This window comes from Triturus cristatus, chromosome 10 (assembly GCF_964204655.1).
Source record: "Triturus cristatus chromosome 10, aTriCri1.1, whole genome shotgun sequence".
NCBI classification, from domain to species: domain Eukaryota; kingdom Metazoa; phylum Chordata; class Amphibia; order Caudata; family Salamandridae; genus Triturus; species Triturus cristatus.
In genome coordinates, this window is record NC_140593.1 from 1,088,748,675 (window position 1) to 1,088,761,636 (window position 12,962).

The 12,962-nt window shown below is 39.7% G+C and overlaps 1 protein-coding gene across 2 annotated transcripts in view; it reads left to right on the forward strand.

The window, feature by feature from the left end:
* IL4R (interleukin 4 receptor) overlaps window positions 1–9,689 on the forward strand; it is a 169,893-nt gene extending 160,204 nt beyond the window's left edge. For both annotated transcript variants that reach the window (XM_085629267.1, XM_085629268.1), the window contains exons 13-14: window positions 7,341–7,414; window positions 7,509–9,689. In XM_085629267.1, coding sequence (XP_085485393.1) covers window positions 7,341–7,414; window positions 7,509–9,531 — 2,097 coding nt within the window. In that variant the 3' untranslated portion in view covers window positions 9,532–9,689. The remainder of the gene's footprint in view (window positions 1–7,340; window positions 7,415–7,508) is intronic.
* The last annotated feature ends 3,273 nt before the right edge of the window (window positions 9,690–12,962 follow it).

Below are 12,962 nucleotides of genomic sequence, written 5' to 3' on the forward strand. Positions count from 1 at the left end.
CCTGCATTATAATGTATCGTATCAGTGCTTTTCTGTTTTGTGCTCACTGGTGAGAGCATGGGAGTGAGTCATAATTGTAAATTGCTTTTCCTCTGTGCCTTGCACCTGTAGTTTCTTGTTACTCCACCCTGTGAAGACTCTCGTTCTACGTTCATTTATAAACTAATTGATTATACAATTATTTGGAGCACCAAAAACACATCATTACACCATGAACACATAGGATCATATTATTACACTGTGCAATATAACAGTAAAAGCCAAAAATATAAATGGGTACAGAAACATAAAAAGATGCAGGTAATATTTGACACAGTCTAGTTTGTTAATTAGGTGCAATTTTTAGTAAAAAGGCAGAAATGCTATGACAAATACCACATATAGGTTTCTTTAGCTTTTCTCCAACAGATCTCCAGTAAGAAATTTGTGGGGGCAGATGAAATATGAACTTGTGACACCCTCAACCAGTTTTACCAGTTTAACTACATCTTTTATGGCTAGTGCATACACTTCCTCTGACTCACAGAATTTAGAGCATAGGCGTGGAATTTCCTCATTCTTTCTAACTTTACGATCTAGAGTTATGCCCGTCTGAAGTAGGGTTTAATGACCTACTCTCCAGGGATCAGGTTTCACCAAACACACCCATCTCCAAGAGAAGAAGAAAAAAGCTCCAACCACTATATGGCGGAATATGCACAGCATGTGCATCTAGAAGAGCTTCAGACAGCAAAATCATTGTTACAGGTAAGTAACTTGTTTCTCAGCTGGGAATTTGCAAGTTTTTTATATGTGTGTCTGTATGTGTTTCTGTATCTTACTCTATCAAACAGTACTTTGGTCACTTTCAACAGTTGTGTGTGAAAATATTGATTTTTAAAAATAGCAACCTCCCAAAATATTGTGGCCTTAATATTGACTACTAGTATGTTGTGAAGGTAAGCATATATTGTTAAGTATAGGTTTACTCTACTTAACTAATCTGTGTTCCTTGACAATGCATATATCGTCAAGGTATGTTATGTGGAGTTGGGTATTGCACGCCTAGATATACATATATAATCTTACCTACACACTATTCTGTCCATGTATGTGCCATGATACTTTGGCAGGACAATATTAACATTTTGCTCATCTAGTAATAAACCCTTTCAACATTGTTATCTCATTGCTTGTGTCTCTCTATTAAATTAAGTATTATAACTTTAGTTGCCTGTTTTAGTTGTGATAGCAGTAAAATGTATGTGTTTCCTGAGCTATCATACTTTTAATAGATATAAATGCATAACCTGGCCATATTGATTAGGGTGTTCAATTATTTGTATGTATATGGGCACACTTTTTATTAACAGAAAGTTAAACTGGATTTCCAGTTGCGTTGTTTATTATATTAGACCCAAATAGACTGACAGATGGTCACAGCCACCAAGTTTTGTTTCTGATTGCAAATAATAGTTCCAGACTTGGAATTCAGTTCTCATTCACTGAGTCCCTTACTTATATTTTGGTATGTTTCCAAATTTTTGTTGAGCTGTGTTGTGTAATAACTTTCTAATTATACCTGTGGTATACGTTTTGACATTAAGGAAAGGGCTCCTTCAGTGATTGTGCTCTGCAGTGGCTTCCAACAAGCAGTGGTAGATAGGCATTTTAATTGGAGTGTTCTATTTTAATTTTAGGACCTTTAAAAAGGGGGGGCATCAGTGCAGTATAGGCCATAATGACACCATTGCATATAGCATTAATGTATAGGATACAGAGGGTGAGTGGCTCTGATCACTCAGTTCTTTGCTCCCTTGCCAAAAGTCCAGGTCTGGACGATCTAAGATTGCTATCCCTAGGAATTGAAATTCAAGAAATATAAAAAATAACAGCCCATTCTCTTTTTATGTGTGTAGATGGTATTTGTAATCGCAATTACCGGCATTGGCGCCAGTGGCGATACTTAGCATTCTAAAAGGAATGCGGATGCCTTGCACCAGTGGATCCACGCGGCTTCAATCGGACTCTTGCTGCCTGCCTGATGGGTGATGATGCTCAGAAACGGGTGTCAGGCAGGTTTCCTGTGACATGCGCTCTTTACATATCCGGCAGCTCACCATCTCCATCTGCTGGATAAGGCTCAGCATTATCCTCCTTCTCCTCTTCTTCAGGGCAGGACTGGGAAGCCAAAGCAGCCCTGGCAATTTTGCTGGAAGCGGGGGGTTAGGGGTAGCACTGCTGCTTTTTTGTACTGGGGACAGATATTGCAAAACCGTCTCCCAGTAACAAAACCGGCCCTCACCTTAGGAAACAGCCCCCCACTACTGGAAGCCGGACCTAACCCTTCCAGCCTCCGGGGGAAAACGCCCGATGCCCGCTACTGCCAGTCCGGCCATGCTCTTCCTTGACAATTTAGTTATTCAGGGCCTCATGTCTTGCTAAAATGATGGTACAGCCTGCTTCCTGATTATTGATTCCTAGTTATAGCCTCTTTGCGTGTTCAGTATGATTTTATGCTCACTTTGTAATGCGCAAAGCATTTGCCCGTTAAGTTCTGGAGCTGAAGCTGGGTAGAATCTGTTTCTTCTTTCTAGGAGAGCAGCTACATTTGTTTAGCCTTGCTAACAGTAGTGGTGCAAATTTCCTCTCCGAGATGGATTCTTCAAAATAGATGTCTGTGCGAGAAGGTCCTGCCTCCCAGTCGAAGGGCTCAATTTAGAGTTTGGTGGACGGATTAAAGGGAGTCAGGGTGTTGGAGGACTTTGTCTGCCACTCTGATTTTAATCCACCTTCCAGATTTACACTTCACCACTGGCCCACTGGTGAACTCTTTGGGGTTTGTATGACCCACCGTCACAGCGGTTCATACAAAACCCTTTAAAGGTTGGTGTGTGTCAGTTGTTGAAAACTGACGCTTGCACCAAAGGTTTAAAAGATTTTCTGTATTCAAAACAAACTCCCAAAGCAAGAGTTTGTTTTTCAGAAAGTGAAAACCAATGGCCACAACACCATAGGAGTATTCTTCCATGGTGTGGGAGTCATTTTTACTGTCCCTAAGAAAAAAAAGCCAGCCGACCACTGACTCTAAAGAGGACCGACTGTCAGGTGGCTTAAATCCAACAGCCCGAACCCTATTGGGCCATCGGAGGAAGGTTTATGTCGACAGAGTAAGTTTTACTGACTTGCAATTGAGTGGGTGGACTGAGAGTTTGATAGAGAGGGAACTCCTTCAGCGTTGCAATCGAGTACACTGTCCACCAACCTCTAAATCTAGCCCTAAGTCTAGTCGAGGGAAATTGATGCTATGCTCCCGGTTCAAGCAAGGCAAACAGGCCAAGGCAGAACAATGTGCTGTAGTGCCATAGACCTGGTGGAAGCAATGTAAATTGCTACAATCCCACCCCACCAAACTGGATTGAAAGTATAATGCAGCACATAGCACCATTGGGACCTAGCGCCATTACACTTTCAGAAGTATTGATATCTTAGTCCCTGAGAAGGTCTACTTCCCATGGGCCTCACGGACATAATCCACAGCTTGAAGGCCCAGGGAAAGTGCCCACCCTTGGGGTTTGCAGTGTTGAATCTCAGCTGAGGTCCATGACAATGGTGCAGTGGGCCCTGGTGCAAGCAAGGTAAATTTCCCCCAAATCCTAACCCACTCGCAGGGCAGTAGAAAACGCCATAATTTGGTTGCATTGGGTCCCTAGATTGCTGGCGCCACTGCACCTGCTGTACTGATGGTAGCTGTGCCGCTGACTAGAGTATGTGGTGTGACCTACCTAGTACATAACACCAAATAAATTCCTCAGATATGAGATCTAGGCATATCCCTTGAGGAACACAGCCCAAATGAGGTGGGGAACTGCAGGTTTGGTGGGACAACTGGTAGAAACTCTCAAAGAGGGAAAAGCGATCCACCTGCTGACTCGCTTTTGAAGAAGATTGACTCCAAGTGATATTCGCCAAGGCAGTTGCTCTGTTTAGCCCAATCACATCTCTGTATTGTGGGCTAGTCATTAGTCACTGGATGAGTACAACACATTTATGTTAGGGAACAAAACGGTGTAAGTGTCACCAGATCCATATGAGGTTTTACATCTTTTAAATTAGTAACACGCCACCCAGTCCCATCTGAAACATGGAGGTGCCTCGTAGAATTACATTTTAAAACTTAGAATGACTCGTATCGTATGGAGTGCGCAAAAGGAGCTCTAAAGGGCACCCCGTGCATTGCTTTGAAGTGCATCAGTCCACTTTTGACACTTTGTTTTGGATACTGAAGTGCCTGTCTTGCTGCCAAAGCATTCAACCATTGGATTAGTGGACTGCCATTCATTGTGAGCCATCCAATCACATGTTTATTTACTGTTCAGTTAAAGTGTGTTTACATTTACATTTATTAGAAAAGTGGCCATCCACGCCATCAGAGGCATTATTTATGTGTAACCAAAGTTAGCGATTGCTGGTACCTCTATCTTAGTTGAAACACGAAATTAATATCATTTAATTTGCTGAATTCTTTTCATTGTATGCCGCTAGCATTTCCTATTTTCCCTAGCAGGTTATTTGTCTTTGTCATTCAGGTTATTGATTTACTTCATCTTCAAGTTTTTGATAGTGATAGTATAAACTTAACTAGTACCTGTCATTAAAGATAATTTGGTGTTAATCTACAATGAAGTAATGTATGTGTGTAGGCTGATTCGGATTTGCTGTGGAATATGATAGTTAATCTGTGAAATGCTCACATGTGTAACTTTCACTTGTGGTCTTCCCAAGGATGTATGAAATTAATGATCAGAGAAGTCCCGTGCAAACATCATATAACCGGTGTAACTAAGGGCTATTCGCAAACATTTGCAAATGCACGTTGGCACATGTATATGAAGCATGAAAGATCCAAGTGTAAAGTGCAGCATTAATGTCAGAGCTCATACACACAGTGTAGGAAGAAAAAAAACAGGAAAAATATATTGACTTGACTGGAGAATTTCTTTTTCTCTTGTACCTTTAGGCCTTACATTTTGGCTAAAAGGGAATCTGTTACGCGTAATATGAAATTTTTCTTAGTTTACAGAGCAGCCCCCTACTACAGTAACACCCTTGGCATGTGTAATTTATTGATACCTAACATACTACAAGGTGTCTATTGAAGTGCAGGCTGCGGTGTTTGTGAATGAGATTATAATCTCTACATTCCAAAATATGTCTCTTTGAGACTACAGACTGTCATCCAGCAACAGTGTCCCTCCATGTATGCAGACTACATTCATACCTAGTTTTGACTAACAATGATTAAAAACAAATTTGCAACATTTTGGTAGTTTTACCTGTGCAATATAGATAAAACATGGCTCTTTAATATCTGCTTTACTTCATGTAATATGGAATTGTGAAGTTTTATCATTCTATTCAGCCCGGGATATAATTCTGGGACAAATATATCTCATGGGCTGGAATAAACCAAAGAAGCTCAGGGCAAGAGCCCCTGTGATATTTGCAAGTGACAAAGCTCAAAGGCTTCTTTGCATTGAGAACAGGATGAGGGCCTGCTGTGCTGAGGGACTCCTCTGTCGCTGCTAGGAATATGTTAAAGGGTGCTATGCCCTGTCTCCTTCCATGGGGTAGCAATCCAAACCAGACTGTATCCAGTGTTCAGAGGGAGTTCTTACATGTTCGATTTCAATGTGAGAGGAGTAAAATGCCACTGCCTTCTTTGTTAGGGGTGAGGGACGAAGAAGCGGAGATGAGCGACAACCCTGTTGGCTAAATGGGGGCAAATCAGGGAAGATGGCCAAAGATCCCATTGAATTCTCCAGCTGAAAAGACATGGATTCAGTGTTGTAATTAATTGACCCTATGATTTAAGAGAGATACAGACTCATGTCAGTCGGGGCCCTGGGCGTGCGCCTTCACTGGACAGCCTGGGAATGCTTGCTTTAAAGGGTGCTGTAGGGCAGTGTGGAATTTTCAGTTAACTAGGTGTACTGGGAATTTCTGAGTGTATTTTTCCCTGTGTTATGGGGACATGTGGTCTGCTGCGTTCCCGATGTCCTAAGGTCTGTAGTATCTCAATACCTGGAAATTGAGATGTCCCAGAAATGCAGGAAGCCTTCACTCCAGTGGATCCGTTCAGCTAATTCCATGCTGACACCATGCCAGAAACTATATGTGAATAATTAATTTGCCTTAAACATTGTTCTGAAGGATATTCTACCTATTTCGTATGACAGAGGCTTTATATCTGTGTGTTCTTGAGGACTGAGTAAACCAAGATAATCTACCGGAGGTAGCCTATCAGGCAACGGCCACACCTTTTTAGAAGGTAGTCACACTGGCCTGCCCTACTAGGGCTTTTAAGTCCACACAAATGTTGACTGAGGTCTATTGTGAAGGCCTTGTGGAGCACGTGCTGGATACTTGCTAATTGTCACACGCTGTTTTTTTTACCCGGATGCCTGGACTTCAGTGTAAAGTCTTGCAAAACACACATGACCTCCTGAAGCCCTGTTTTGAGTTCAGCCTCCAGGGCGGTCCTGCTTGCCAGCTTCCTGCCCATTTTGTTTTTAATGCAAAGGTAGACACCTATAGTTTGGCACTATTTTTACAGCTCCACTTAGTTATAATGCAGCATTTTTCATTCATCTTCATTCTTGGTTTATTTTTCCTATGAATTGAATTTTTCACTTGCATTTTGTATGAACATTGTAAGTGATTTGCTTCTTTCACTCTTCAGTTGTTTAATTGATTGTTATGCACACCTTTTGCAGTTTATTTCTCTGAAGGGTGAGGTGCTGCTCAGGCCAAACCAGGCTGGTGCTGTTTGAAGCTTCTTTGCCTCAGTCAGTCTATCTATTTAATCAGGATGGGGTGTAGTCAGTCACAGCTTGCAACACGTCCTCTGGAAAGGCAGTTTTCTAATCTAACCAGTGCTGAAATACGGATAAGGAAATGGGTGTGTTTTTATTTGTGAATACCATGCACGCATAACTATTTCTATGGTAATTACAACTTAATACTGTTATGGCCTCAGAACGCTTTGTGAATAACATATATATATATACATACGCACACACAAGGAAATGCAGATGCAACTATTTTTGTACAACTAATTTTGTAAGTTGGGATGGGATCCATGTTTGTATTCTTCATCGCTAGCCTGAGATGAAAAAAGTTACTCTTCATTGCTGGTTAAAGTGAGTATTTTGAGAATCATTCAAGAGTAAGCCATCCTACAGGAAAAGCAAGGAGTTGGTACTTTAAGTGTCTTTTCTGTGATACAATGAATGATTGTTTCTTATGTTTGATCTAAATATTTATTGCCACCATTAAAAAAGAATGTTCTGCACTTTTAGGTTTCAGAAACCCCACTTGTGTATGGCAATAGCTCTTCAGACAGACAAAAATTGTGTCATCTCAAGGTTACCTGGTAAGTATGGCTGTTTTGCCAATGTTGCTTTGCAAAGTTCAGCTTGTCCTCCTTCAGACAGACTCAAATGTTATCTCCTCTTTGTCTTAAACAGCTGGAGTTGGCTTGGCAGATTTGCACCTAGCCTCGTTAACCAAGATGTCGTGCAAAACCCTGCATCGCAACCTACAAGAAAACCATCTGCAGATAACACTCTCAGAGAGTCTAAGCCCATTTATATGAACAATCCAACTGAATCAGCCGTCTTAATACCACCAACCATCTTAGTACCAGAAAAAGCTCTTTTGGAGACTTGTGTAATCCTGAGTAGGCCAACTGATATTGAGAAAACTCCAACCGAAGAAATGAATCTGCAAGATGAGGACAGAAAAGAAATTGCTCACAGCAACAACCAATTTCTAGATCCCTCGTTAAATGCAATGTTTTTTGACATGCTCAACATACCCATGTGTCCGCTAGAAAACTCAGTAATTGTTGTTGATGAGTATAAACCATGTGATAATTTGAGAACTGAAAATTCATTGCAGAGCAAAACATCCTCAGATTGTATTGGCAGTTTCTCTTTTTTCACTGGGACAAGTGATGAGGGAAGCTGTGAAAGAACATTACACACAATGGCACAAACACCAGCATCGAGTGATTCTGGATATCGTAGTTTTGAGATGGAAGTTGGTCATTTAGATCCAGAACAACAGCCTCACTTGGATCATCTCCTCTGTTCTTCTGGCTGTTCGGAAACCCAGGCTCATTTCTTGACATCGAATGAAAATGTTCAAAACAAAGGTGCCAGTGAGTTCAGCAGTGTGCTAATGGAAAAATGTGTGGATACGTCGGAGCTGAATTTTGACCACCAATATCGCAGCTTCAGTAGCGCCATATTACAAAGTGAAAATAATCTTAAAGAAGATTTTGCATTTCATGACTCGCTATCATCAGTCAATTGTCCACTTATCTGTGGTACAGTGCAGACTCAAGGTTCGAGCACAAGTCAGCAATTTTTTAGCAATGAAGTAGGATTAGATTTCAGTTGCCTGTCTCACCAAAATGACAACCATCATGCATTTCCATCTCTTAAATTTGCAGAAGATTCATTTCTCATGGCAAACTGTGACAGCTGCCTGACAGAGATGGACATTTGCACAGCAGGCATCGATTCAACTGCTTCATTTAACCTCCCTGGTTATCAGAGTTTTGAGAACGCCATTGGACATGAGAAGGTACCCGAGGGGAGAAATGAAGACCATTTTCCTTTGGATTATTCCTCAAATGACCACACTGTAGGAAAAAACAAAGAGAAAATACGCAATGAGATGCTGTTTTGGGACAACGAAATACAAGCAGAAGAACCCTACGGCCACAGTTTGCAAACTAGTTTAGTGCCTTTGAATACAGAGGTCGATGACAACACAGTTCATTGGAGTGATTGCTACAGCCAAGAGCCGGGGAAAGAAATGGATGGTGAGCTTTCTGACTGTGTGTTTCCCTTCGTCTTTGACAAAACATCCATTAAGGAGCAGTGTTTAGCTGACACGCAAGACCAAAAAAGAGGATTAGGCCCAATAATGTGTTTTGATCAGAGTTTCGACACAGGCACAACAAGCAATTCAGATCAGAGAATAATGAATTTGAACAGTAACAGGACTAGTGATACTTTGATAGAAACTAACACAGATGAACATTCCAATTCTTCAGGCAATACAAGAAAGGCGTATTTGCTTCAAAGCCCATCCAATGGCCAAATCAGTTTAATAAACAATTTGAGTAAAGACACAGAAGATGCGCTTCCTCAAAACGTTGATTTTGTCAGAATTCTTGCGAAGGAAAGTGTAAATCTATCAATAACACCGGCATTCACTCAGGAAATATCAATGTGCTGCGAGCCAGCAGAAGATAATTTCTCTTTTACCTCTGCTTCATTGAAAGGTACACTGTTAAAATATCAAAATCCAACTTATTTCATAAAAGACAAAGATCCCAAGACAATGCTTTTCCTGAAAGAAAACTACGTTATTACACCAGCTGAAAAGAAAGAAATAAAAAATAAAATTGTGAAATTGAATGAAGCTTTAGATGTTGATGGGAATTTATACATGACTGTCACTGAATTGAACACTTAAGAAGACCATGTATAAAACAAATAGTGATTAAAATGGAGAAACATTCTTGAAAATGTGTAAATATTAAGACTCTGTCCTAATCCCTTGTGGGAAATTCATTAAGCAAATTTGAACATGGACAAATCTTGAAAAGAAATACAGTTCAAAATTGTTTTGCACTTTTCGTTCCCTTGTCATATTGTGTAATGTCATTTTTGATTGAATTAATTATGAGTTTTGTCTTGCAGTACATATTCCTCCAGGATAGGTATACAGCCGAAGTTTGAAAGTTAAAGGAAGATTAGCAGAGGATGGTAAAACCCCACATACCAACTTGTGTATTCATCAGAAAAGCCTAGAAATCAAAGTTGGACAAACGATCTTCTTAAAGAAACTGGGGTATAAACGAGAGTGGTTGATTAACAAAGTTTAGTGTGCAGAAACTATATGCTTGACAAAATATAACAAGAAGGGCACATGTAAGTTTTTATACGTGTGTGCCATATGCAGTAAATGTGACTAGATAGCAAAGTGGGTGAGACAAAGATGCAACTGTATGATGACTAATTTTAATAAGTCAAATTGTTCTTGAATCTAGATAGTCTTAGGGCAGGCAATGCAAAGGACCTTTTTACCCACAAAGAAGCCACCCCTGAATATATTTTCTGAGCCTCAAAACTGGGGCAAATCATGTGCTCCTGTTTAACACAATTTTAAGTTGTCCCTTTCCAGCCAAGTTTGTGGAGTCTGGTGAACTTTAATCAAGTAAGTTGTAAGTTCCCTGCCTGAATTACTCAAAGCAATTGAAAAGAGTGAGGCTGACCACATACCAAAGGAAAAATAGAGAGAAATATTAGATTTTTACCATACAATTTTCAAATGAAATTAGTCAAAAGTGCCTGATTTTTTTAGGCCTTTCCAAAGACACAGTAATTAATATTGTAATACTGCATGGTCTACTGAGGAGGCTTTTGATGCTTGGGGCTTGTATTCACCAGACAAGTTTGAAAAATAACAGGACCAGATGGTGACTTTTACAGCAAAATTATCCAAATCAATGAGCTGAAGAGCTGTAGATTTTACAGACAGTTCAAATAAATAGCACATTGACATGGCATCCTGTTATTTTTCTGAACGTCTATAGGATTGCCATTCACTACCTCTTTTACTTCCTTTTTATCCTTAGTTTGCCACTTTAAAGAAGATTCCCAGTCATGTTATGACTGAGAATCTACTTGGAATGGGCAGAATGTGCAGAAACAGGTTCTGCAGATTACAGTTTTGCATATTAGACATCAGACTTACTCACTCAGTTCTGACAGATCTTACAGGCTCAGAGAAGAGTGCCAGAGTACAATGATTCTACAGGCTTACTCCCCAGACAGCATTTATAAACTGTGTGCCTGATTCACTAAGGGGCTTCGCATGTGTGGCGGAAACTCCGCACTCTGGGCGGAATCTCCAAAATGAGAATTCTCATTGCGGATGCTCTGCGCAGAGAGCAGAAACTTCCCCACGACTGCGGGGCATCCATCACAAGTGCTGAGGCCCTTTGGGAATCAAGCCCAATGATTTTAACTTTATGAAAAGCTGTTGGTACACATCATGCAATAGCTCCATGTCGATCTTGAAATAACCACCACATCAAAAACTAATTGCCCTTTATTATTAAGTAAACCATCATATACCATTAGCAGTACATATCCCCAAATAAGCTTCAATAGTAATTCAAATATTAGCTTGAAGTATTTCATAACAGCATTCATTTTTCACAAAAAATGTAAACTTTCCCTTTTCAACAAACTATTTGTGAGCCAAACAGCTTGTTTCCTTGAAATGTACGATATGCACAAATATCACACAAATATCAATTTAATATTTTCTGATATGCAGTGATTTCATTAAAAAAAATAGCTTGTTCTTTTTTTAGCAAACATGCTCATGTAATAACCAAATACTATTCTGTAATTATTTGTATGTGTCTGTATGTACGAATACATTCTAGTGTATCAGTCATGTCCATCTAGTGCCCTTATACTCTCATCATATGCTAGTGATTTCATCACATGTTGAGACGTGCCTTTCCTTTCTGTATATTACACGAGTGGCCATCGCCCCAACCAGAGGACAACTCTACGGGCCCGATTCACAGAACTAACTTATGACAAAATCCTAAACTTACTACCATTTTCGTATTCACAGAAGGCACTTACTCACTTCGGTATTCACAGAAGTTAGGAGTCCTAACTTTAGGACTCCTAAATGCCTTCTGTGAATACCGAAAGTCTTAAAATTAGGATTTTTCTCAGTTTAGGAGTCCTAAAGTTAGGACTCCTAACTTTACTACTACTAAACTGAGAAAAATCCTAATTTTAAGGCTGTTGGTATTCACAGAAGGCATTTAGGAGTCCTAAAGTTAGGACTCCTAACTTTACTACTACTAAATAGAGAAAAATCCTAATTTTAAGACTTTCGGTATTCACAGAAGGCATTTAGGAGTCCTAACTATACTACTACTAAACTGAGAAAAATCCTAATTTTAAGACTTTCGGTATTCACAGAAGGCATTTAGGAGTCCTAAAGTTAGGACTCCTAACTTCTGTGAATACCGAAATGAGTATGTGCCTTCTGTGAATACCAAAATGAGTAAGTGCCTTCTGTGAATACCAAAATGGTAGTAAGTTTAGGATTTTGTCTTAAGTTAGTTCTGTGAATCGGGCCCTACATATTTCTAAATGTACAGTGCCCTCAAAAGCTATGTGTTACCACATTCTTGTGGTTAGTTTAAAATCCCATTTAAATTTAAAAATAACAAACACTAATCCCTGATAAATGTTATTCCTATTCTGGCAGCGGTCCAAGGCTGGAGCATCCCATATTTCCCTTCAAGAGAGGAAAAAACCGAAGACCACAACAGATCTGAATACTTAATTCTCTAACAACATTGCATACCATTATGTCCTCCTATGGCTTGCACCTGTACTAGGACACTTAAAATGAATGCATTTCCATTGATGCATTTATACCTGAATTAAAAAAAGAAATATTCTGAGGAACCTCTTTTCCACAAGTACCTTTTGTATGGCCCTTAGTAATTCTACATTTGTGCTATTAAAGTTTGATATATTGATATTTTACACTAACCCTTTGGGAGCTTTTTTACCAGTTTACACAAACATTTGTAGACTCGTAAGCTTTGTAAGCTATTTAGGTATTTTTGTTGACTCATAAGCTTTGTAAGCTGTTTAGGTATTTGTGTGCAATGCGTTTTCCCTGACCCATTTTCTACCATTTATATGACCGTGCTTGCTTTCTGTGATTTTGTAGAATATGAAATTTACTAGAATGTGGCATGTTGCTTCAAAAGCAAGAAAGCAGCTGTGAATAACATGAGTCCTGTACCATCACTACTGAGCTGGATTCACTCAGGTTTTTTCTTTGATTCTCTGCAA